This window comes from Podarcis filfolensis (assembly GCF_964270895.1).
Source record: "Podarcis filfolensis genome assembly, chromosome: 8".
NCBI lineage: Eukaryota > Metazoa > Chordata > Lepidosauria > Squamata > Lacertidae > Podarcis > Podarcis filfolensis.
This window is the reverse complement of record NC_139611.1, coordinates 16472477-16499881: the sequence shown is the minus strand read 5'-3', so window position 1 is coordinate 16499881 and position 27405 is coordinate 16472477. Positions and strand designations below refer to the sequence as shown.

General features: G+C 41.4%; 1 protein-coding gene and 2 long non-coding RNA genes across 3 annotated transcripts; 2 read left to right on the top strand and 1 right to left on the bottom strand.

Moving 5' to 3' along the window:
* CTNNBIP1 (catenin beta interacting protein 1) lies at nucleotides 1-27405 on the bottom strand. The gene is made up of 3 exons (XM_083629046.1): nucleotides 27290-27405; nucleotides 25365-25455; nucleotides 1-2843 (listed from the first exon to the last, which is right to left on the bottom strand). The coding sequence occupies exons 1-3, from the start codon at nucleotides 27383-27385 to the stop codon at nucleotides 2785-2787; spliced, it is 246 nt and encodes an 81-aa protein (XP_083485172.1). The 5' UTR covers nucleotides 27386-27405; the 3' UTR covers nucleotides 1-2784.
* Nucleotides 6179-9485, top strand: LOC310769626. The gene is made up of 2 exons (XR_014551754.1): nucleotides 6179-7498; nucleotides 7649-9485. It is a non-coding gene; the product is annotated as an uncharacterized lncRNA (long non-coding RNA).
* LOC310769567 lies at nucleotides 16920-17412 on the top strand. The gene is made up of 2 exons (XR_014551684.1): nucleotides 16920-17077; nucleotides 17183-17412. It is a non-coding gene; the product is annotated as an uncharacterized lncRNA (long non-coding RNA).

Genomic DNA, 27405 nt, shown 5'->3' with positions numbered 1-27405 from the left:
CAGCTCATACAAAGTGTATTTCCCTCAACCCTTTCAAGTTACATTTTTAGCCCTCCAAAAGTTTAAAAACCACATAAACATGTAAGTTTGCTTCGTTAGAAAGATGCAACAGCTTGGAAATGCCATATATCAATGGAACACAGGCCGCAACCAAACAACAAGGCTGTGACAGTGTTGCCTGGTTGACCCAGCAAGCTACCAGTTGAACTTGTTCACGGAATTTCCAGCGGATGTTTTAGTCGTCGTATCGGCCACAAATTGGGCAACAATCCACTCCTGTGCAACAGAGGTACATATGTAGTGCAGAAGTAGCACAGGGTGGAATAGCCTTTCTGCTGCTTCTTTAAAAACAAAAAAGAAGTGGAAGATCTGTGGGGGAGCATAGGAAAAGAAGATTTCTAGGAGGCAAAAAAGATTAATGAAATGTTGGGGCGATGCCACAGCAGGGATAGGGAAGCCTTAATGGACCACATGTTTTCACAAGAACTTCTTTCCGTTAACAGGGGAGTGTTCAGCCTCCATTGCAGTAAAACACAAAAGAGAAAAATAAGTTAATAAAGTTCATCTAATGGCAAAGAGGTGGATGGGTAGGGAAAGGTGACCCAGACACTAGCACATCCACCAGCCACTGCAAAAGAAGTGACAGCTTGGCGCAGGGGAATCTCTCAGTGACAACACACTTCATTTTGAGATTTAGAGAAATTATGACTTCCCTATCATGGAAGTGTTTGGGTGAGGGAAAGCATCAGGATTCTCTTCAATGGAGCAAAAGCTGCACATTTTGTCATGCTACAGAACAAAACAAAACAAAACAAAACAAAACAAAACAAAACAAAACCCTGATAATTGGGATGAAGAGCTGTCCTTTCTGACACATTAAAAAACCGGTCATGGAGAATAAAACCTGAACGGCAAGGGTGAACTGCATTTATTGCTGGTTTTATTTGAACAGGTGTCATCATCAGCCCCAAGAAACTGAGGCTTTTCACATTGGGAACTTTTATGAAGTTGCAAATCAAAACTCAAGTATCATTTCCAGAGAGGGAACACCTGCTCTTTGCAGGTAGACCAATTAATTTGGGATCGCCTTTATTCCTCTTTTCTGTATATTATCTCTTATCATATGCTATTATTCTTGGTATCTCTTCCTCCTCCTCTCCTCTCTCTCTCTCTCTCTCTCTCTCTCTCTCTCTCTCTCTCTCTCTCACACACACACACACACACACACACATAGCAATAGCACCTGGACCCTCATTGCCAAGGGCACTTGGAAACTCTAGTTTGCCGCAGCCAGGCTCTCAAGCTGGTTCCTCTAGATAATGATCTCTCCTGCAAAGACAGTGAAACCACAAGTTTCCCCTTCAGTGTTCCCCCACCCCCTCAAATACTTCATCAGTACCATCTCACCTAGGTGCCTTCTTGGAAGTACTGTGAAAATTCATGGCATGGGGGGAGACTCCTGGATATAGGCAGAAAACAACTCCTAGAACTTCAGGGTTTTAACATGCATTAATGTCATTGTCTCCGTTTTTCAACAAACAGGTTGTATCACCTGAAGCCACTTGGATATTTTCAGTGGATATGCTCTGCCTCCAAAGAGATCAACAGGCACACAAAACCAAGCCCAATTGGAGGAACTCGTCAATTTCATCTCACTAAGTTAGTGCAGGCATTAGGCCAAAGTTACACAATTCAGGCTCTTACCGCACTGCCACATGTGAAGCAGCCAACAGGTTAAAGATCGAACTGTGCAGACTGCTTAGAGGAATTGGCTTGCACTCCTTCCCAGTTTGACACTTTGCAACTCACAGATATTTGGGAATACAGAATTCCTCCATAGTACTGACAGGCCTTCTGCAAGGTGCAAATGGAGTTGCCCAAATTTGCACCAGAGGCTCATTTTCACAACTCTAAACGAACTGTCAGGGTTTCCAACCACCTCCTTCCTGCATGGGCAGAATTGAGAAAACCAAACATGCTTTCAAGCAACAATTTCTTGAGGAGAACTGAAGAACAGAGGAGACCAGCGTGGAAGAGTCAGCTACACGTAGACTCTGCAGCCAACAGGAAGTCAACAGTTAAGCCATTTTTTTCTTCAAAAAAAAAAAAAAAAAAAAGGCAAGCATGTAATAAATATGGCAAAACATTTCCCCCTCCCACCTTGACAATAAATGTGAAGCAATAACTAAATACGTTAATTCCCTCTACCCTTCTTCCCTCCCCCTACAAATTTTAGCAAGGAAAACACTGATGTCAGCAAAACACCTGAAAGCCACTCATTTTGCAAACAGCAGCAACAGTCCATTTCCAGTCTCACACAGCCACGCCCCTCTCCAAAAACACACACAAGCATGACCTAAATAAGCACCAGAGCTTGAAGGCTTTTAGAAGTAGGATGTCAGCAATAATTCTTAAAAATACAAAATTAAAAATTAAGGGGAGTGTTTCCACTGGTCAAGTTTCCTTCCTTTAGCTAGCCAATCGGAGTCCGCTTTTTGTTTTGTTTTTGGGGAGCCAATCATGAAAGCATTCCTAGAGTTGTCCTTGATTTAAACTGCCTTGCTGACCCACCAACAGGGCATATAGAACAGACGGCTGTGAAATGCATTCAGAAGGTCAGGTAACAGGAAAACTGAATTCAATGGGTTGGGGAAGCTACCACGGGACAAGACAAAAAAAATCAGGGGAGGGCAAAGGAACTCATGATTGTCCGGCCATCTTCCTCGATTTCCTAGAGCTTATTTGCCCTGCTCCAGCTCTGAATTGCTCCAACAGCCCTTCAAGCTACTGCCGTCTGTCTTCAGTCTCCGATCTGGAAAATGCCATCACCCCATCCTCAGCACCTGTAGAGGAAAGGCAAAAAATGGGATGTTATTGGACAGGTAGGTTTTATTTGCTTAGACAAAGAGTAAGACATGCTAGCCAGTTTCCTGCATTGTGAAGAGATCTGTTTCCCTAAAGCTAGGAGGGGCTGAGGGGAAAGAGAAATATGCCCATTATTAGGGCAGATAATTACTATTCTTTATCACTGTTTGTCTGCAGGCTTTGAGGAGCTTTCAAATTATTGGCTATAAGGTTTTGAGAGAAAGAGTGTTAAATGCAAGTTATAACACCTTATTTTCACCTTGTGTTCAGAGGAATCAATGTTGTTCCCAAACACTGATTATAATTAAAACCTACAGTGCATTCTGAGAGCGAGCTAAAGTGCTTCTTTTTAAAGATGACGGAAAGTGTTAAATGACTCAGAAATCCAAAAGAACATAGCAAAGATGACAGATCAGAGACCTGGCATGCACCAGCCAGCAGTGCTGTGCGTGGGTTGTACAAGTGATCCTCCCATTCCTCCCTAATTCGAACCCCACCCCCCTTGTATCATATGCAGACAGATGTTGATTCTTTTGTCCCACTGGCTAGAAAATTCACTACTTGCTCTGTTGAGTGATGCTGAATATGAGACAAAGGACTACAGGGCAAGGTTAAATAGTGCTAGCTATTTTGCTTTCCTCCTCAAATCATCCATATATAATACTTATAAATTACTGGGTATCCTAGCTTTGCTGGAGTGGTTGTGGTGTACAAGATTAGTGTTGTTAAACTGCAAAGACCTGGGTCTGAATCTCCACTTAGCATTGAAAATAACTGGTTAACCGTGGGATGACAGGCACATTTTCTCAGCCCAACCTACCTCACAGGGTTGTTGGGAGGATAAAAGAGGGAGACCATGCTATGTATGCTAACCTCAAACTCCCAGGGAGCTAGCACATAAACGTAAATATAATAATAATAATAATAATAATAATAATAATAATAATAATAATAATAGCAGCATTTTAACTACAGGGAAGCAACTTGTCTCAGTCCACTTCACCACACCTGCTGTTACACAAGGTCCTTGCTGTCTTGGTAAAATTCTCTTATTCCTATCTTCCAGTGGCCTGTGACTGGAAGTTCCTAGTTCTTTTTCTTGTATAGCAAGACGTTTATGAAGTAATATGGTGATGGAATGCTTTACTGCTTCCAGAAACCACACAAATAGGAAAGTCCCTGGATGAGTGCAATCCCTGAGTCTTCAAGTGGTAACTTGCTGCAGTCTGTATGCAACCAGCCTGTCCTGTTAGGGAGATGAGAAGATCAAAATCTGGGGAAGCATAAACAGCCTTCTCCCCGCTTAGGAAGACAATACAGGCAAGCTGGCTTTCCAAATGGCTACATCAACCCTAACAAGCCACCATTCCATAAAACAGGTAAACTGCACCCACTTGATGACCTATTGTGAACTATTTGCTCAGTACTTTGCTGACAAAATTGCTTGGATCCTTTCTGATTTGGATGCTATAGTTGATACAGGTCCAGTGGATGTAACTTTGGCCTCTGCTTGTCCAGCATAAATTGATACTTTTCCATTTGTACAGCCTGAGGATGTGGACAGGATCCTTAGAAATGTGAAAGCTACATGTCTGCTAGATCATCGCACAAGGGCTGGCAAGGGTGTGCCCCTCTGGTCAATGCATCCTTACAACAAGGCAGGATTCCAGTGAGCCTAAAGGAGGCAGTTATAAGACCTCTGTTGAAAAAGCTCTCCCTGAATCCCACTGTACTGGAAAATTATTGGCCAGTCTCCAATTTCCCATTTTGGAGCAAGGTACTAGTGTGTGTGGTCGCATCTCAGCTCAGGGGTTTCTGGAGGAGACTGATTACCTAGATCCATTTCAATCTGGTTTCAGGCCTGGTTATAGGACACAGATGGCTTTGGTTGCCTTGGTAGATGACCTATGCCAGGAACAGGGCAAGGGGAGTGTGTCCTGTTGGCTCTGCTGGACCTCTTGATGGTTTTCAATACTACTGGCCATGTTATCCTTCTGGACTGTCTTGCTGGGATGGGACTTGGAGGCACTGTTGCACAGTGGCTGTTCCATCCTGGAGGAGCGAACCCAAAGGTGGCGCTGGGGGACTCCTGCTTGATGCCTTGGTCATTGGCCTACAGGGTTCCTCAGGGTTCTATTCTGTTCTGTCCCCCATGCTATTTAACATTTACATGAGAGGTTGTCCAGAGTTTCAGGGTTTGGTGTCACCAGTATGCTGATGACACCTAAATCAAAGGAAGCTGTCTTGGTTCTAAGTCAGCGTCTATCATCAGTAATGGACTGGATAAGAGTGAACAAATTGAAACTTAATCCAGACAAGACAGAGGCGATCTTGGTCAGTCGGAAGGGAGAACAGGGAATAAGGAATCAGCCTGTGCTGGATGGAGTCAAACTCCCCCTGAAAACCCAGGTTTGCAGTTTAGATGTACACTCAGACTCAGTCCTAAGCATGGGTGCCCAGGTTTCTTCAGTGGCCAGGAGTGCATTTGCAGAGTTAAATTTAGTGCACCAGCTGTGCCCATTCCTTGAGGTGTTCGATTTGGCCACAGTGACACATCTGGTAGTTAAGCCACTTTTGTGCACTGCTGGGAATGCAGTGCAGGATGGCCAAGATCTACAACAGAACTTTCCACCCCCAGGACCCACCTAAGACGGTTAAAAACTATTGACATGACTAGTTACAAAATGGGGTGCAGGGCTGAAGTCAGTCACAAAACGGCAGCAGGTGGAGGCAGAGTCTGACGTTATCAGTCGGCTATTACCACAATCATTTCCCCTCTTTGGAAACAGTTAAATTATTTGGCACAGCAGGTTCCATAGTTCAGCCTTCTTAAAAGCTAAGGAAAACATTGAATTTGGTCATATTGTGACTCAGACTCTGAATTTTAGGCAGAAATTGCTGTTTCAGAGGCTCTAGGGGAGAAGAGGACATCAAAATATTTTTACTTAATTTCGGGTCATTTCTCCTTTCATACTTGTACCCTATTTCAACCGCAAACTGATAGTTCCTTTATCTCTCTTCCTGCTCTTACATTCACTTCCTCCTCCTCTAATAGTTTCCCTCTTATTATTCTATTCCTCTTGATTCCCAGTTTTTATATTATACTATAGTTATAGTTATTGCTATTACTATTAAAAGATTGACCTCTCTCTTTCTAATTCACTTCAATGCCACAACCAGTTCTTTCCTTTACAGAATGGAGGAGCGGCTTCCTGGCTTCTCCTTTCTCTCTCTCTCTCTCTCGGTCTGCCCACGTACCCACCCACCCTTCCCTCCTTCCCTCCCTCCCTCCCTCCCCATCCCCTCTCTTCTATTACCCTGTCCTCTCCTTCTTTCTCTTCTAACCTGGTATGATACAGCCTCACTCTCTACCTCCTGCTCCCATGCATGCATGTATACCATGTGTGAAGGGAGCGGTTGCCATTGGCTAGGGGACAGGCGACTGCACTGAGGCCCACTAGTAATCCCTAGCCCAGCAGGCTGAGAAATGGTGCTCTAGGACACATGGGGCGTGAGGAGAAAGAGGATCCATCTAGTTAGCCTTGAGCCCCTCTTTAAAGCAGGCTTCTGGACAGCAAGGTGGTCTTATGGGGAATGTCTGTGCCATGTTTAATTTGCTGCAAAACTTCTGGCCTCCCAAGGCTGACACAGAGGAAGCTGCTGGTACTTTCATCTGCAGATCCTCTAGCACCAATGATCAGAATCAAATTAAGAAGCGGCATGCTTTCCAAGAGTCCCCACCCACGTGGCTGCGGATGTTTAGCTAAGCCTTCAATTGATCTTTAGTTTTGAAAATGATCTTTGCCATTCAAGAGCAACTGATAACACAAAAGCATTTTTCCCCCTTGGCCCCACACAAACTAATTAGGCCTGCATGAACGGATTATTTCCTTTAATAAGGCTTTCTTTGAAGCCTCTTGGTTAAAAGGATTAGATAGCAGAGAGAGCAGTTCCAAATGCAACACATCAACAGACTCAAGTTTTTTCTTCCTCCTGAAAGACACTCAAGGAAGCCACTTTGCAGTTTTTGCTGATGAAAGATTAATTTAAGTTACTATCTTTTGGCAACTTAGTTCAAAGCAATGCATTGCCCCTGGGCAGAGATCAATAGTAAGGAGATGGCTATGACAACAGTTTTATGTCTTGCAAAGTTGCTTTAGTTATGAGTAGAGAAAGCAACTCACAGACCCACCACCCACAGGCTCATTTTGGTCATAACAGAATACTCTTGGATTTAGAAAGGAAGCACGGCTGCTAAGTGTCATGGACTGGTTGGATGCAAAGGAATGGTGGGAGCCAGCAGAGGAACCACCAAGAGAAGAAGGCTCAGAGCCTGGAGATTGGTGGTGGGATGATGATGAGTGGTCACAGGGAAAAGCAGGGAAAAATTGGGAGGTGGTGGTGTCGGAACACATCATTTGTGAAAATGTGTTCCTCTGACTGGAAGTCTGAGATCCGTGTTTATAATGTTTATTATATATTACAATTGACTAACTGTTAGTAGCACAAAAGGGAAAACCTGAACACCACACAAACGCAAGGGGAATTAGTGATCCTATAAAAAAGAAACTCACAGATTCACAAATCCCCTAGGGGAAGTAAAATCCTCAGTGGCACTTGGTTTCAACACCAAGTGACAGCACCAGGTTCAAATAAAGGACAAGGAGGTAGCAGTCATTTTTGGCAAAGGAATAACCTTTAAAATTCACTCAATTCTGAAATACAATAATGGTAGATATGTTTTTATTAATGGGACAATGAATGGATCTGTATATGCACCAAGTCTGAAGCAACTTCATTTTATTCAAAAGGTATTACATAACCTCCAACATTTCTCCAATGAAAATAGGGATGTCCCATTGCATAGTGATAATTTTACTATTTATACCCCACACATCTTATTGGGTTGCCCCAGCACTCTGAGCAGCTTCCAACATATATAGAAACATAATAAATCATTAAACATTTGGGGGGGGGGGGGAAACCCTTCCCTATACAGGATTGCCTTCAGGCGGCTCGGAGGTTGGATAACTCCATACCCTCCAACATTTCTCCAATGAAAATACGGACATCCTACCATACCCTCCAACATTCATCCAGTGAAAATAGGAAAATCCTATGGAAAAGTAGGACATTCCAGGATCAAATCAAAAACTGGGATGGCTTCTCTGAATCAGGGACACCCCTGGAAAATAGGGACACTTTGAGGGTCTGGCATTATGTAAATCCAATAAACTTGGTAAAGGGAGAAGCCATACTAGGGGATGACTTCAACCTTAATGTATGAACAGTCTCTCTAAAAGACTTGAGCAAGGGCGCCACCTGGAGGAACTTTTTAAAAGATAAAGACCTCATTTTTTTCTTTTTACATCTGTTTGCCAAAAGTCTAGAGTTTTTACTTCCATATTCATAAAAGTGTTGTTTTACTTAGAAGAGGTTACTAGTGTGTTATTAATTTCTAGTCTATATCTTGCCTCTTTTGTTCAATTACTCTGAGATGTTTTGAACCTGAACTTTTATATTTAGTTAGTAGATCAGTAATTTCCATTTCTAGTTTGGTTGTTGTTGTAGAGGTTTAATAAATGATCTTTCTTTGAGACATATACCTCTTGTCACTGCTTTCATAGCCTCCCCAAGGCTGGTAGAATTGGTGCTGTTATTGTTGTATTCCAAAATAGAACTGTAGGGTTTCTGCTATCCTTTATCTAGATAGTTGATTGGTCTCTAAAATAGGGTTAAATGGATTTGGATTTCATTGCTCAGTCCTATGGTCACTTCTACTGGAGTATGATCAGTAATCTTGATGTTACCAATATTCATTGATTCTGTGAAGGGAAGTAACTGTGGAGTGAGCAGTTAAAAGTTTATAATCTGGATTGAGAACCACGTTAGCTTGAATGAAATGTAAAACTGAATTCTTTTGTATTTTCTTTGCAACTTGTATCATATAAGTTCCATTTTGGAAGAGTTATAGTAATTTGTATGCATCTTATTTTTCTCTCACCTCCATCTTTTAAGTGGAGGAGGAATAAGGATCTGGAAGAAACCACTGTCTGGACAAACATTACTGAAGCTTTAGTAAGCTAAGGAGCTTAGTGTGTTGAGATAAATTAAGTGCAAAGTCTTTAAAAAGAGCTTTAAGAAAAATAAAGTCAGTAAAGTAATCTTTCAAGCATTCTGCAAAACACCTATTAGTTAGTGAAAACATCTCAATCATGTGAAGGACTATTAAATTCTCATTTTTACAGGATGAGGTACAAATCTCAAACACACAAAATTACACTGAAAGATCAGTGTCCTAGTTCCAAATTAAACTAGAGAGCTTGGAGCCCAAGTTATTTTCCTGGAAGTCACTGGGTGGAATTCAATGTAGCACAGTTATAATTTTTTCATCTGCACAAGCTTTTCAGTTTACTGGATGCAATGATCTCCCTCCCCCTCACTGCTTGGGGTTATCCCCACCCCCACCCCCGCCAATTTGAAGTGGGAGGGAGTGCAGAGTGGGAGGAGAGGAATCCCCATTCACAAACACAAGGGGCTTATTAGGTGAATCCCACTCATTAGTCAAACTGCAGTGGATAGATCCAACAAAGACAATAAACAAACAAACCAAAACAAAACAAACTCCACTGAAGTTAAAAAGGCATGCTAAAAAGTCGAAAATTGAAGATTCAACGTAAGACCAGTTTCTGTTTGTGGTTTAACTATTGTGGCAGACCTTCTATATTCATTTACCGTATTTTTTGCTCTATAAGATGCACCAGACCACAAGACGCACCTAGTTTTTGGAGGAGGAAAACAAGAAAAAAAAATATTCTGAATCTTAGAAGCCAGAACAGCAAGAGGGATCACTGTGCAGTGAAAGCAGCAATCCCTCTTGCTGGTCTGGCTTCTGTGATAGTTGTGCAGCCTGCATTCGCTCCATAAGACGCACACACATTTCCCCTTACTTTTTAGGAGGGAAAAAGTGAGTCTTATAGAGCAAAAAATACGGTACTTCTTTGCCCTCCTTACACAAGTCCCAAGGATAATAATGTAAGCCATTCTGAACTTCTTAGAAGGCTAGGAAGTATAAAACTGCGGCTTCCGGAGGCGGCGCGACCGGTAATGGCTGCCTTCTCCGAGTAAGGAGAAGGGAGCTCCGCTGTAAACGGGTCGTCCGCTACGGCGAAGCGGAGACCCATTCAGGAAAACCACAGGTGGCAGAAGCCTGTGGTCTCGGGACCCGGCGGGCGCCAGAAGCAGCCCCCAAAACGCTGAAGGGACCCCGTAAGGGGCTCCGGATCGCGGAGGGGGTAGCGGCGCTGTGGGTCGTTGCGCAAACAGCGAAGTGAAGCCGCGTTGCTGTTGCCGGTCAGCGCTGTCCTTTCTTCCTGCAACTTTTCTGAACTTTGGAAACTACAACCCGTGAGTAAATTTGGACATTGAAAACTTTCTGAAACTCTTGTCAACTTTCTGAAACTTTTTGAGAACTATATGAAACTTTTAAAACTTTTTTAAAAAAAGTTGAAATCTGGCTGAAAACGGAGTGAGGATAAGCAGGAAGCCCATCTCCCGCTATACTGAACTTTAAGCAAAGAGCAGGAGGAGTGGAGACAAAAAGTTATGCGTTAATTAAATGCTGGCACCCTGTTAAAGCAGTTTTCTGGTGAAAGACTTTGAGCTATTGACTTTTGCTGGTTATATTCGGGGTGCATTGATATCCTTCTTCTGTGGCACCAGTGGATTATAAAATAAATAAGAATCTCTGGTGCTGGAGCTGCCTGGATGAGCACCAGTTTGCAACTTTGGATACATTGAATTCAGGTTTTGAAACATTCTGAGTTGGAACTGGATACTTTGAAACTGTTGCAGTCAAGGCACTGTAAGAAACACTGTTTCGCTTTAAGTTTTACTCTGCTAAAAATAATACATTGTGGAGGCGATGGACATGGATTTAAATTTATAAGTTTAACTTGGATTTGATCTTTTCCCTGAAGACGTATTAAGCTCCCTCTAGAGGATCTTGGACTTACAGCAGTGACTTTGTTTTACTTTCCCTTTCCCGGCCTCTGTTTGACTATTGTATCTGGGACTCTGCTTTCTCATGGGAACAACTTGGATTGACCTTGGATTACAGATAACTTTGGAATGAGTGGCGCAAGGAGAAGAGGAAGGACTAAACAAACAACTCTAACTTTATCTGCAGCCCCACAGCGTAGATCTTCTGTGCCGGCCTTGCCTTCCACTTTGCCTCCAGACATAGAGGCGGCCTCCCTAATACAGGCAGGGGAGGGTGAGACAGAGGAGCTGCACCTGGGAGATATGGCTTCAGGGACAAGTAGCTCTGTCTTGGAGAAAATTTTGGAGAAACTGGAGGCTCTGGACAAGAAGGCTGATTTGCATACAGCTAAAATTGAACAGAACACAGAAAGCTTGAATAAGCTGACTGGACAAGTTGCACAGAATGCCCAGTCTATTGGAGAATTAAAGGAGGCTGTAGGTGAAAATCGTAAACTGGCTGAAGATACTAGTCAAAGATTGGAAGAACTTGAGAAAGAAGTAAGACCACTCAGCAAACAAGTTGGAGAACATCAGATTTACTTTTTGATGACAGAACTGCGAAACAGGGAGACCAACTTGAGGATACGGTCAATACCAGAGGTGGAAGAAGATAATTTTATTGAATTTCTAACTAAGGAATTTGCCAAGTTTTGGAAGTTAGAGGAAAAAGACTTTAAAATTGTATCTGCTTTCAGGCTTGGCAGAGTCAGAAGGACAGAGAAGCCCAGAGATTGTTTGATAACACTGAGATCAAAGGAGGAAAGGGACAAGATTTTGGGCCTGCACTACGAAAAGTCACTAGACATTTTGGGCAAGAGAATTGAAATCTACAAGGACATTCCTAAGCAGTTGCTGGACCTTAGATCTAACTACACGGAATTGGCAAGACTGTTGAGAAGCAACGCAATTATCTTCAGGTGGGAGTTTCCACAAGGATTATCCTTTACCTACAGAGGGAGAAAGATCAAAATCAAAACAGTGGAAGATAGAGACAAGTTTTTGGGAGCATACGGAGAAGACCTCCACAAAGGACTTGGATTGCCAGCGCCAGAACTTCCAGAGGAGCCCGCCCCCTCGGATCCTCAAGGACCGGAGAACAAGGTACCACCCCAGAAAGAATAACCAGACCTATCCAGGATGTCTCTGCAGCTTTTGAGCTGGAACATAAATGGCTGTAACAGTCCCGAAAAAAGGTCTAAAATTTTTCATATTTTAAAAAAGGAACAATTGGACATTATATGCTTACAAGAAACACATGTGATTAGGCTCCATAGAAAGGTGTTAATAAATAAAAGGCTTGGTCAAGAATTTATATCATCGGATACAGTTAAAAAGAGAGGTGTAGTGATCTATGCAAAAGAGAGCCTTTCACCAAAATTTCTCTTTAAAGATGAAAGTGGAAGAATCCTCGCAATAGAAGTACAGTATCAAGGAGAAAAAATTTTGATATTAGGAATTTATGCTCCAAATGAAGGAAAATCGGATTTTTATAAGAAGTTGCACGAGACCATGCTGGATTATCTGGATTACAACAACGTCATCATGATGGGGGACATGAACGGGGTCGTATCAACAAATATGGATAAGTCACAGAACCAGAACATTACTAAAGAGGGAAGACTACCTAAGACCTTTTTTGAAATGACTGACAATATGGACTGGGTTGACATCTGGAGAGTTAGAAACCCCCTGGGAAGAGAAGGAACATTCTTTTCTGAAGCTCAACTGACTTGGACACGAATCGACCAAATATGGATAACTAGAAGTCTGGCACCTAAGGTGAGGAAGGTGGAAATCTGCCCCAAAACATGCTCCGACCATAACGCCTTGAGAATGGATATGACATTGATCCCAATCGGCTCCTTTAGATGGAAGATGAATGATGGCCTGTTTAGAGACCAAAGAATTGTAAAGAAGGCCCAAAAAACCTTAAAGGATTATTTTGAGATTAATTTGAACACTACGGTGGAAAAAAGAACTATCTGGGATGCAAGTAAAGCTGTGATGAGAGGGTTCTTGATTCAACAGAATTCCTTAAAGAAAAGACTGCAAAATGAAAAGAAAGATAAAATTCTGGAAAGTATCAAAGAGTTGGAGAAGAAGTTAAGATCTAACCCGAAGTCCCAACCGATTCTGAGAGAAATTAAACTTTATCAGGCGCAATATTCCAAGCTGATAAATCAGGAAATAGAATGGAAGATTAAAACAATGAAACAAAAAACTTTTGAATCGGCAAATAAATGTGGGAAACTGCTAGCTTGGCAGTTGAAAAGGAGACAAAGATTAAATACAGTAACAAACTTAGAGGTTGAAGGAAGGAACATTCAGAACCCGGGAGAGATTAGAAAGTGCTTCCAGAGGTATTTTAAAAAGTTATATACTCAAGGGCCACAAGATGAAATAGAGATTACACAATTTTTGGAGAGAAATGGATTAGCAAAGCTGTCAGAAGAAAATAGAACAATTTTAAATGGCAAAATAACACGACAAGAGATTGAACAGGCCATCCTGAGTCTGAAACAGGGCAAATCACCAGGGCCAGATGGACTGACCTCTAACTACTATAAGACATTGAAGGATTATTTGATACAACCTTTGTTGGAGGTCAGTAATGAAATAATGGAGGGGAAGAAGGCGCCTGAATCGTGGAAAGAAGCATTTATCACATTGATTCCAAAGTCAGAAACTGAAAAGACACAACTCAAGAATTACCGTCCCATCTCCCTTTTAAATGTGGATTACAAAATATTTGCAGATGTTTTGGCACGAAGATTTAAGAAAGTTTTAAGTGAGATAATCCATAAAGACCAGGCAGGCTTTCTCCCGGGCAGACATATGTTTACTAACACAAGGAACATCATAGACATATTGGAACTTTTACAAACAAACATAAACACTAAAGCAGTTTTAATTTTTATAGACGCGGAGAAAGCCTTTGACAACATATCTTGGAAATTTATGAAGGGGAATTTAAAAGAAATGGGAGTGGGACGGGGGTTTGAGAACGGGATTGAGGCAATATATTCAGAACAAAAGGCTAAACTGATAGTTAACAATGTGGTTACAGAAGAGTTTAAAATTGAAAAAGGTACACGACAAGGCTGCCCGATTTCCCCATTACTGTTTATTTCGGTTCTGGAAGTGCTCCTGAATATGATTAGGGGGGACCGGTTGGTGGAAGGGATTCAGGTCGGAGCGAAACAATATAAACTTAAAGCTTTTGCAGATGACCTAGTTTTGACATTACAGGAGCCGGAGTCTAGTTTGAAAAGAGTTCTACAACTGATTCAAAACTTCGGTCGAGTGGCAGGATTTAAGTTAAATAAGCAAAAAACTAAAGTTTTGGGGAAAAACATGACAGATATTGAGTTGGAACAGCTTCAGAAAGAGACAGAACTAAATGTGGTTAAAAAAGTTAAATACCTAGGGGTAAACATAACAGCAAAAAATCTGAGTTTATTTAAAGATAATTATGAAAAATGTTGGTCAGAGATTAAGAGAGACTTGGATAGTTGGTCAAGACTAAAACTTTCTTTGTTAGGCCGAATAGCTGCCATCAAGATGAATGTATTGCCAAAAATGTTATTTTTGTTTCAGACACTGCAGATTGTAGACAAGACAGAGTGTTTCCGGAAGTGGCAGAAAGATATTTCTAAATTTGTCTGGCAGGGCAAAAAGCCCAGAATCAAATTTAAAATATTAACAGATGCGAAAGAAAGAGGGGGCTTTGCCCTGCCAGATTTAAAGTTGTATTATGAAGCTGCAGCTTTCTGCTGGTTGAAAGATTGGTTACTTCTTGAAGATACGGATGTCTTGGATTTGGAAGGTTTTAATAATGCGTTTGGATGGCATGCATATTTATGGTATGATAAAGCTAAGATAAATAAGGCCTTCAAGAACCATATTGTCAGAAAATCAGTTTTTAATGTCTGGACAAAATATAAAGACTTACTGGAGAATAAAACTCCGAGGTGGCTGTCACCCCTGGAGGCTAAGGCTCGGAAAAGAGCCAATATGGAGGCCAACTGGCCAAAATATTGGGAGATAATAGAAAAGGATGGTGACAACTGGAAATTGCAGAGTTTAGAAAAGATGAGAGACAAAGTGCGAGACTGGTTACACTATGCTCAGATTAAAGAAGTGTTTAAAAATGACAAAAAGTTAGGATTCCAAGTGGAAAAGTCAAAGTTAGAAACTGAACTGTTAGAACCTAAGACTAAGGTACTTTCAAGAATGTATAACTTGCTGCTGAAATGGAACACACATGACGAAATGGTAAAATCAACAATGATAAAATGGGCGCAGGATATTGGGTATAATATTATGTTTGAAGATTGGGAAAGGTTGTGGACCTCTGGGCTGAACTTCACTGCATGTAATGCGTTGAAGGAAAATGTGATGAAAATGATGTATAGATGGTACATGACCCCTGTTAAACTGGCTAAAATATACCATTCGTCTGATAGCAAATGTTGGAAATGTAAGGAAAATGAAGGAACATTTTTTCACCTCTGGTGGACCTGCCCTAGAGTGAAGGCCTTTTGGGAGAAGATATATAATGAATTAAAAAAGGTGTTTAAATACACCTTTACTAAGAAACCAGAGGCCTTTCTCCTGGGTATTGTCGGCCAGAGTGTGTTAAAAAAGGACAGAACATTCTTTTTGTACGCAACAACAGCAGCAAGAATATTAATTGCCAAGAATTGGAAAACTCAGGAGCTACCCACTGTGGAAGAATGGCAGATGCAACTGATGGACTATATGCAATTAGCCGAGATGACCGGCAGAATTCGAGACCAGGGAGAAGAAAGGATGGAAGAAGACTGGAGGAAATTTAAGATTTATTTACAAAAATATTGTAATTTGGCTGAGTGTTGAATTGGATGCCAGTGCAGACAATTGTCTACCATTAAATTAGATTTAAGGCTGAATTATATGTCAAACCAAATTAAGATTATTAATTAAGATGAGTTAAGTGATAATTTGTTTGAAATTAATTTAATAATGATGTAAGTGTATGCGGGAGGTGTGGGGGAGTCCCATGTAACAATTGAGAGATGTTAAATGGACAATGATAAGTTGTGCTTATCTAATATATGCTTTATTTGAAAACTTCAATAAATATATTATAAAAAAAAAAAAAAAAAGGAAGTATAAAACTGCAACAAGAGCTACACTCTCTGTGTACAGAACCTTGCATTAATTTATTACCTTGAGGGTCATAACCGATCCTCTGCTGCTATTCTATCCTTTGTCAAAATTTATGGACTAGACAACACTAGTGTTGGAAAAACATCCATACCTGTTTGCTATTTGGGTGCGTTTGAAAAGAAAATTATTAATATGACGAATTCCAAAGAGGTAGCTGCAGAATCTGTCTTAAAAGCAGATATTTATTGAGACACCAGCTTTCAAGTGTTGCAGGCTACTCCAATTGTATGGTGGGCGATGTCCCCCCCCCCCTCACACACACACACACACAAATATTTGGAAACAATGAGATCAGAAGTCCATGAAAGGCAAGGGGCAGTAGAAAGTGGGTCCCATTTTCCTGCAAAGTCCAAATATATACTAACAAAGTGGAGCTGTCGACTTTCAGCTATCTTTCTTGCTATGCTGACTTATCACAGACAGCTGCTTATTGGGAGTAGATCAGTCTGATTTTATTGCTTTGGCTCCAGTCCACAAAGGGGCTCAAAGGTGACAGAGGACTCTCTGTTCTTGTTACAGATATGATGCTGCTAGGTTCATAAAAGCAGCCCTGCTGAATCAGATCAAAGGCCCCTAGTAGTTCCTTCGTAGTAAGAGCTAAGACTGAGAGAGATGCTATGCAGGTTCTACTAGAATCACATCCTTTTGGGGAAAGGGGGGAAATCAACCAAAAAGAGCAAGGCAGAACAAGGCAGGAGATCCAAGCGGCAGGCTTCTTCTTCTAATGTGCACTACTTTTAAACCCAGAGGTGCCTTTGGTGTGGAAATTCCATGGAAGCAGGGTTTCCTAGCAACAACAAGATAACAGATGACATCATGGCCCACAAAGTAGATGAGCAGAGTTATCTAACAGACAGCAGATGCTTCTTCCTCCCCCATCCCAATCCCAATCCCCACTCTCTTCCAAAACCCCATTTTTTAAAAAAGAAGAGGAAAGAAAATCTCTAGTGGATCTTATGTAAGTACAGGAGACTTATTTCAAGATAATCCTCCCAGCCTTCCAAAAGCCCCACTGCCAATTTCAGCAGCCCAAATCAATTTTCTTTTCTTTGCCCTATTACAGATTACAGTGGCCAGAGCAGAAGAGTTTACAAAGCAACACCCCAAGAAATCTCCAGCTGCACAGAAGACAGGAAGATTTCCACAGTTAGATTATATATAGCCAAATTACACAAAGAAGCTAGAGGAAGATGCAGAAATGAATGGCATCTATTTAATTTCTTAAGTACCATCATTCACTGCAGAACCCAAATCATCTTGAATAAAATCTTAGGTGAAGATGAAATAATTAAAGGTTGTAGTCTGTCTTAGTCCTACTCAGGGTAGACCTATTTATATAACCCTTTGAGGCCCAGTAACTTCAACTGGTCTATCTTAGATATTGAAAGCAAACCTTTTAGAAAAAGATAGTAAAGGTAATCAAGTTTTGTAAGTAGTCAATACCCAGTTAAACCTAATTCACTGAGCTACAAGAAGTTCTTTTCAAGAGACAAACTGTGCAAATGAGGTTTAAGGAGTAGATTCAACCAAAACTGTTCCACTGGGCTGCAGGTGGGCAGCTCTGCCATACGGAGAGAAATATGAAAGGGAGAAAGTTTCTAGCTTAGTCTTCAACTCAACATGCCAGTTTTCTGTGAGAAGAGAAATTTTCTAGCATAGAAGATGGTCCCATAATGAGAGTCACAAAAGGCAGTGTGAAGCAACGCAGTTCAGAAACAAGTTTATTGCCTCATCCCATTTTCTGAAAGCGGACCTGATTTGCAAACTGTTTTTGGGCCAGAAGTGGCAATTTGAGATAAGATTGCCTACTAATTGAAAACCTGTGCTTAGTAAGCAGCTTGTGTGGCTGATTATTTGTTTGTTTGTTTCATGTGTGAGTCGCTGGACACGGAGCAGACTCAGGTGACTTACAACCAAATTTAAAAACTTTGTGAATTCCATCAAACACCTAAGTGGAAAGGAAAATCTTCACTTGGCACGTAAACTATGTCAGTGTCAGTGCCAGGAAGTTTTATGTCTCACTTGTGAGAGCATTTCGCTACTGCTGGTGGTGTCACAACAGAAAAGGCCCTCTCCCTTACTGGCACCCTCTAAGCCTTTCTCAAATAGGACACAAAGAAGGGTTTCAGATGATGCTTGTGAGGTCTGGTATATTCTTGAAGAAGTAAAGAAGCAAAGCCTAAGATCAGAAGGGAGGTGGTGGGGCACTGTTGCTATTTGTCCCAGGTAAGCAGCAAATGACAATGCTGAAAATAACCAGTCTGTAGAAATAAATGCTGACTGGGTTGCTGGAGATTGAGGATTCAGTCCAACATTTCATATAGCAGTTGAGGAATCTACACCAGTTACTACACCAACAACTCACAGGCAGAGTGAACCTAAGATCACTCCCAAGCTGAAGTGAAGGCTTCAGTCGCAGCTTGTTCAAACAAAGCTGTTGGCGCAGAGCCTAAGATAGCTGGCTACTTCACTGATGAGAGTATCAACTCACCCCTAGACAAGCTTATAAATAGCCAACTGCCTGTGGAGACTAAGAAATTGCTTCCAGGTGATCAGGTGGAACAGTTGTTTACTTTTAGGGCACAAATGACTGCCAATGATACATGGGAGCAGGTGGGCTATGATTTATTTATTTTTTTACAGACCTATTTGCAAAGCTGTTCTTGGCAAAATCACCTGGACTTGTGCTTAACCAGACTGTTCTACATTCATGTGTGTGCATGCACAGATATTTTAACTCTTTATCTTGCATTAAGCTGCCCTAAGTCTATACAGGAAAAAATATTTAAAGGCATTGTGTGGTCCAGCATAATTCTTAACATGAAAAATAGCTTGCACAAGGCAGTGGAAGAGCCTGTTGCCACAGGACAATTGCTGTGAATCTGAACTGGTGAACCATGAATATTATTTCCCAGGCAGCAGGACCTGAAGCTGTGTCTGCAGTTACAGTTCCGAGCAGAATTTACTTCCCCTCTCCCTCCTGCCAAACCGAACTTTGATTTTTATAGTGGCCTCAGGTTTCATTACAGACCCTGTCTGGTTCTCCAGCAATACAATGGTGACTTCTAGCTATGGTGCATTCACCTGCTTTTCACGTATTTTATTTCCAAAGGGAATACAGTTGTTGCCCCCCAAAAGGCAAAGGAAACTAGTGTGATAAATTCACCAGTTGATCAGCAAGAGTAGCAAACTGCTTGCAGGCCACAACAATTATTATTAATAAATGGTGCCAAAAGAGAAACAGAGGAACTTTGCCATGGCTAGGAGGTAAACAAGCATCAGAAAGTAAGGGCACAGGTCCATAGCTCAGACAGGTAACCTTTACAATGAATATGGTTTTGGAAAGGAAAACACATCACATCCCGGAAAACAAGCAGAATATTTGCCAAATGCCTGGGAATCAGAGTTGAATCTATATGAACATTATTGTTGACACTTCCAGTAGCATGAAAAGGAACTAGAAAAAAATACTGCACACATGCTCATTGGCCAATTGCTATTCAACCTGCCTGCTTACAAAGGTCTCTGGTATCTACTCTCATATTGTCTTCAACTTTTTCAAACCCAGGAACCACCTTCAGCTCAAACATGCATCTAGGGACCAGTTTCTTATATTTTCCTTACTTTGTGGTGCATGATGGTAGTGCTACCAGTATGTTCACATGATATGCAAACATCCTTCTACTATTCAAGGTTAAGAACCGAGTTCAAGTGGCACACACAAAAAAAAAACAAAATAGCAGACCTTAAACCTGTTTAATTCTGCAGCTGCATGCCCAAACGATGCTCTCCAAACTACCTCCAAGAGGCATGCCCTCCTAGGGTGACAATCCAGTCCAATGGGTGGGATACAAATAAAAAAAATTATCATTATCATTATTATTCCAATAATTAGCTGATTGGCAGGAAAAGGGGGATTCTGTCTCAGTGCAGCAGTCTTTTCTTTCTTTTTTATTATTAAAGATTTATTGGTTTAAAAAATACATGCATCGTCTCTTTTTCAAGTTGTGTTTTCTACAGATCAGTTTCATTTGTTGTGAGACATAAGTGTTGCATGCAGTATTAGGTTGGAAAGAAAGGGGGGAGAGGGGTATGGCGAGTGGGGTGGTAATGCTTCTATCCTCCTATGTGTGGGGTTTTGTGTCAGCATCACTTGGAAGAGTTCTCTAACTATTCGCTTGTTATATTTCCTTGGTGGTGAGAGAGGTTGGGGGTGGCCTAGGGTGTGGTTGGTTGTCTTTGGTTGGCTATAGTGAGATTTGTTTATGTGTGTGAGGGAGTGGATTTTTGGATCAGGTTAGCCATATTGATTTGTATGCTGTCGGTGGATTCTTGTTGTATTGTTGGGGTATGTATATGATAAAGGGGAACCATACTGGGGTGACACAGCTTCCACTCTGGAAATATTTTCATATTTTCTTACCATTTATCTCTTTTTAAAAAGAAATTGAATAGCGTTGAAGGTTTGGAAACTGGTTAATAGAGATGAACAGCAGAGAAAGCTGCAGGCGCTCACTAGATGCTGCATTCACTAGTGGAAATGTCTGTTGTTCAGCATGAACACAGACTTTGTGAACAGACAAAACCAAGTAGGAAGCCAGTTGTGAAGATTCCCATTAGATGATTCATCTTAGCAAGTCCCAGTTTACACAGGTCTCTTTGAGCTGCTCAATTCCATGGCAGATTAGACTCCAAAATTATGCCCAAAAGCTATGTTGAGTGACTCACACCAACTGTGTCTGGGCTAGAAAAAGGCAGATGTGACAAATAATGGAATCACAATAATAGGTAGGAGGGGAGCAATTTTATAATGTGGTCTGGCTTCCTGTAAAGATGATCTGACGTTAGGAATTAGGGTGTTTTCTATAGCATGATTTATGTGGTTGAAACTCCCTTATTAAATTTTTCTCTACCGCTTTAGAACCAAGGCTACAAATCTGCCTTTTGAAAACGACCCTTTATTTATTTATTTTCCTCCAAGGAGATCAGGACTCTCCCATCCCAGAGCCACCCTGCGATTAGAAGAGAGCAAACGGCTCCTAGTCACTCAGCAGGTCTCATGGAAGAACAAAAATTAGACCAAGCATTTCCCTGGTCCAACACTTTACTGATGCCCTTCAAATGTTGTTGGACTACAGTTCCCATCATCCCTGATCTCTGGCTGCACTGGCTAGGGCTGATGCGAGTTGGAGTACCACAACATTTGGAGGGCCACAGATTGAGGAAGGATGTACTGTACTACCCCATACCGGCTCTCTAACCAGAGGTGTTGCAATTCTGTAGGCAGCTGCTGGGAACATTTTCAGTAACAGCTTCAAATCAGTGCATCTTTGTTTCTCTGGCATGTATCTACAACATTTTGGGAATGAGTGGTGAAAACACAAAACATATGTTTATTTATTTATTTTTATAAAAGTATTCATACCCTGCCCTCTCATAACGTATCAGGACAGTGTTCAGCAACATAAACACACACACACACGCCATTAAAGAGAGTGCAGAACAATCAATAACATGACTCAAGAAAATGTCAAACAACTGCATAGGCCTGACAGCATGTTGCTAAAGCAAAGCCTTCCTCCATAGCCTTCAAAGTATCCTTTTCCTTTGTTCATGTGCAAAAAAAGAAGATCCTAACTGTGTGCTAGCAGGAAGGAACACACAGAACAATGAAAGGCATCCCAGCAAAACCAAGTATTACAATCCTGAATCCAAATCTTATCTGATCCCCGTCTACTTTCAAACCTCAGGCAACTTTCTTCCCCTAAAACAGTACTCTACAACCTTGGGTCCACCATTGTTGTAGGATTACATCTCCCATCATGCCTGATCACTGGCTAAGCTGGCTGGGGATGATGGGGAGTCACAATCCAACACCAACTGAGGACTTGGGGTTGAAGAATATTGCACAAAATTCATAGTGCAGGCTGAGTGGCTCCCCTAGCCTAGTCCATCAACCTATCTGCACAGAGTATATTTGCATCTCAGCTCTGTGCTCCCCAAGGAACCTGGCTCTCTTCAAGAACCAACAAGGCAGGGTTGCTGCAGCAAACAGTGGCGGCAGAGTCACCAAGGTTGATACTCCCACTTTAACGACCACACAGATTCTGCTTTCCAGTCTCATTATGCAAATAACCAACAGCACAACCTAACTGCAACCTCTTCATTTTAAAAAACAAAAAAACCCAGATGCATCCAACTGTATTTGCACAGAGCGTTTCAAGAGTGTAACGCCTTTCAGTTTATCTGACAAGTAGCAGCTTAGCACAAACCCTCAAGAGCTGCTGCTTTTGCTCCTTCTTTAATAGGCGGGGAACTAATGCAGAATAGATCAAAACAGATGACTGAGAAAGAAGGCGGCCAACATTCCCTCAGGCATGTACTTACAGATTAAGGCCTCCATTCTTCAGATCTTTCATACCTCTGAGCCCCTGCTCCAAGAACAAACCTTGGAGTTTGGTTTCAAAATATCCCTTGGTGTCAAAGACTCCAAGAGGAACAGCTTGCGTTTTGAGAAGTACTGTGCTAATTACCTTCCAGTGAATTGTTAACATCACTTTCAATGCGGCACTTCCAGATTGCAAGGTAGGGAATTCTAGAGCTTTCCAGCTTTCACCCATGTTTCTATGACAGCCATGCAGCTTATTCCCACTCTGAACTCCTCCACAGAACTTAAAGCATCTCCAAATCCTTTCTGCCAACATACTTGGCAAACGTCTAAATCACACTGAAATGGGAGCGCACCCCATCTGTTAAAGGATGAAGACTGAACAGCATAACCGACGTTAGATCATCTAACGTGGCTATTCTGCACATAAGAGTCCAATGTCTTTGGGTGAAGTGACAACGTAACCCTACCTGAAGACAAGATTTGCCACTCAGCAACCAGTTACCATTTTCTAGGGTTGAGGTAGCCAAAGTGGTGCCCTCCAGGTGGTGCTGGACTACAACTCTCATCAGCTCAGCATGGCCAATGGTCAGAGATTATGGAGGTTGTAGTCTAACAACACCTGGGGGGGGGCACCAGGTTGGCTGCTCCAGCCTAGGGACTAGAAATTGAACCAGTCTTCAGCATATACCTCCCTGCTTTCTAGCTATGTCAACAAAGGCATAGCTGAGCAACTGCCACAGTGTTTGCCATTGCAGAGGCAGGGAGTTGGTCCAGATGAGAACAGAATATGCAAAAGGCAGAATTGCTATTAAATGGAAAAAAGCAAAAACTTCATGTATGATCAAGCTATGAAAGTTTGAGTTTGCAAATTTAGAAATGTGGCTGGATTCAGGAGAATGTGGAACTCCACGGTCAGGATCTGATGAACCATTAAATTAATACCCAGCCCCAAAGGGGATTTAGATGGATCTTTGATGCACATCAAAGGTTTTGCAAATCAGATTTTAAAATTTCCTTCAACACCTAGATGCAATTCAAGCATCTTAGAGGTTCTGAAATTGGTTTTTATAGGAAGCTACTGCCATCTAGTGGAGAAGATCTCCATTCAGACAACCAATTTCAGTTTGGCTAATTAAGACACTGGCATATACTTGATGTTATTTAATTACCTCCATGGTTACCTCTTCTCCTGTCCACAGAATAAGAATGAGAAAAGCGGTGACTCCCTAGAGCAGAAGTTCTCAAGAGCTGTTCCTGTGAAGCTCTGCAGGTTTAAGATGCTCTTGGTTTAGAGCAGTGGGAGGGCTTCTGCAGCCCTCCAGATGCATTACCATCCCTGACCATGGACCATGCTGGCTGGGGCTGGAGTTCAACATCTGGAGGGCTGCACTGCATAAGCCACTTCTCAATATTCTATCACACTTTAGAATGACAAATTAAAGTAATTATTCAACATGTCTGTATTTCAATTTAAAATTTCCACAGCAGTTTGCAATCACCAATAAACATACAAAATGGAGAACTGTGGTTTAATGTTAGTTCACAAACAGGGATCTTAGTTCATGTACAAACTGTTAAATTTAGTAAACTTTAGTAAAGTTTTAAGTTAGTAAACTGACATCAATTCTGTTTTGGACTTAATAGGGAACTTTGACCTAAGCAAGACTGGCATGCCAAGGAAGGGATGTAGCAAGCATGTCCCAATGTCCATTTTCAGCTGCTAAACTATGGCTTGAAAAGCTGGGCAATGTAAGACCAAACCAGGTTATATTTTTGGTACTTGCCAACTGAGTGGATGTTTCAGCTTGTTCTGTACAACCTTTGGGGGATCATAGATAGCATACCAGCTGTGCATCCATTAACATTACGACAAGCTACAAGACTCACATTGGCATCAAAATTAATACATTTCTACATTGATCTCTTAATTTTGGTTTAATGCCTTAATGGGGAATCCTTGAGCCCCACCCTCAAGAGCTTTTGAGGAATAATGCTCCAAGAACAAAATGATTTGTAACCTCCCTCCTTCTAACAGAAGGCATTAGAGTACTCCAAAGGTTACTCCCACTTTTGGAAACCAAAACAATTAATGTCACAATGTCAGCAGGGGGCTGCTAATACCAAAGAGGGGTGATGTGGAGTCAGAATTAAGAATTCCTTCTGCGACTACAGATGCAGCTTAGCTCACGGCCAAGAAAATGATCAAAACCCAAGTTCCATCATACAGGAGCCTGGAACCTACTACTCTCCTTCAGTGAACTCGCCTGCTGATGGATCGAGCATTTGAAGCCCTTGTGGCTTCTGCTGCTTTTCGTTCCTCAAGCATATCTGGGGTATTTAAAAAGAACTTCATCCATCATTAAAGCTGAATTTTCATCTTCTGCATCTTACATAGATCTTTGCTCCTTCCCCTTCCCACAAAAACAACAGCAGACAAATGTAATACAATCAAATAGAATCATGTTTGACAAATTTATGGGGGCACAAGACTTAGCTTTCTTTCTTGGCAAAAAATTATGTTAACTTTCTTGCTGATTTTGGATTTATTTTAGCACAGGGAGCACAAAGCTTTTCCCTTCCTGAGTCTTGATCTTTCAACATGGTAGCATCTATGCTTTGGAACTCCCTGCCTATGAGCATTAGACAGGCATCCTCACTGTATTATTTTAGATGCTAGATACAAAATGTTTTATTTCAACAAGTCTATCCAGATACTTACTTTTTTCCTAAGTAAAATAATATAAATAAACCTTTTCTGTAGCTTTAAAATAAATTTAAATGCATTTCCACAAAGACCACTTATACCAATAAATATTTGGAAAGCTTACATGTCTCCCTTTCCCCTGCTACTCACCCTGATCAATTGAATGCTGAGGAAGTTGGCTAAGTTGGCTATTCACTACCCCTGCGTACGTTCTCAAGAACTCCTCTTCACTGGTGGTTAACTGTACAAGGACAAAGAAAAACAAATCCACAAATAGAAACTCAGCAGTAGGGTCTGTGCTTATTTACTATTCAGAGTACAATTCATCACAGTTCAGTTCAGTTTTCCTTACTGTCACTTGTACCTGCTTCCAACCGAACAAGAAGGGGCCATAAAAACAACTTCCCCTTTTTGTGAAACCACACTAAATGATCCCCATGAAAATAATTTGGAGACAGCTACTGTTTTATTCATCTACACATGGCAATATAAAATGAAACTACTTTGCCCAATAATTTAAAAAAGGAGAGACACAGAGAGAAAAGTGCTACAAAATATTATTTATTATAAGCCCAGTGAGTTGGGGGGGGCATTTAAGGTAACATTTTAAGCAACATTTCTAACATACAATGGATACTGAGATAACTCCTATATCCCTGGTGTGTTAATAACCATTCCCTTGATAAAGAAATTTTTCTGAAATACAATGAGCTCACGGGAAGTAATATTTTGTTGCACTTGAATTTTCTTCCCCAAGTTCCTCCACCTCCCCCCAATAGTATTGCTACCCTAATTCTGTGGTTGGCTTCCAATGACCAAGAGAGCGTATTATATGTTGAAATAAACCAAAGAGTAGTCCCCGACAAGTCCCCAAGTAGACTCTATACAAGCGTCCATATATCCAGCAGATGACTAAAGAATGCACAACTGAAATTATGTGTTCCTCTATTAATATCATACATTCATTTTACAGTTTACAGTTTAAATTTTCAAAAAGGGGTAGGTAGAAAAATTACAGAAACCTAGATGTAGTATCTGCAAAATAATTACTAGCATTTAGGCTTTTAGTCATCATAGCTGTTATCTTGGGATCACAAGTGAGAGACTGAAAGTGCCCTCATTTTGTCCTTATGGACTGCCTTTAGGCACCTGGTTGGCCACTGTGAGAACAGGATGCTGGACTAGATGGTCCTTCAGTCTGATCCAGTTGCAAGGCTTATCTTTTGTTCTTATAGGATAAAGGTTTGGGGGCAAATATTTAATATTATTGTACCCTTTTTAAGATGTAAAGTCAAGCAGAAGTAATATTATCCTGTACCACATTCAAAGTTGTTTAATTAGAATCATGATCTTAAACATTCCTAGTGGCACCTTCATCTGCTCAAGAGAAACTGGAACCTTTAAGGAAAGCTACAAGTAAAAATGGTAAAGGACCCCTGGATGGTTAAGTCCAGTCAAAGGCGACTATGGGGTGTGGCACTCATCTCGCTTTCAGGCTGAGGGAGCCAGCATTTGTCCACAGACAGCTTTACAGGTCATGTGGCCACATGACTAAACTGCTTCTGGTGCAACGGAACACCGTGATGGAAACCAGAGCGCACGAAAATGCCATTTTACCTTCCCACCACAGCAGTACCTACAGTATTTATCTACTTGCACTGGTGTGCTTTCAAACTGCTAGGCTGGCAGTAGCTGGGATAGAGCAACGGGAGTTCACCCTGTCATGGCGATTCGAAATGCCAATCTTCTGATTGGCAAGACCAAGCGACTCAGTGGTTTAGACCATAGCGCCACCCGTGTCCCTAAGGAAAGCTATAGAAGAATGTAGGGAGGCTCTTAGTCACAAAAGTCCATGATTGTAACTAGCTTCCCCTCTAAGTTGCCCTGTACAAGAAAGAATCAATTTGAGGTGAACAAGCAAGAAAAGTTTTGCAAACTGGAAAATGGCCCTCTCTCTTTAAACCCCTTGAGTGCCACAAACAACTAACATGGGCATGGTGTTCCAGAAGGCTAGTACAAATTATGCTGAACTAGTAGCTTCTGTGAGGATCTACAAGGCTGCCTGCAATACTTACATTTGATCCCATCTTCCTAAGCATTAGCAGGACTCTGACTTTCTGCTGAATATACATCTCCTCCGGACTCTTCCCGGGGACACCCTCACGGTTCATTCCCCTCTTCCCAGTTCCTG

Bases quoted from the DNA above. Each gene is read 5' to 3' on its own strand.
- CTNNBIP1 (XM_083629046.1), bottom strand. From the start codon at position 27,385: ATGAACCGTGAGGGTGTCCCCGGGAAGAGTCCGGAGGAGATGTATATT. The intron at 25,456-27,289 runs GTAAGTATTGCA...GTCCTTGTACAG, and splicing joins TTAGGAAGATGGGATCAAAT to TTAACCACCAGTGAAGAGGA. The intron at 2,844-25,364 runs GTGAGTAGCAGG...TTTCCTCTACAG, and splicing joins TCAGCATTCAATTGATCAGG to GTGCTGAGGATGGGGTGATG.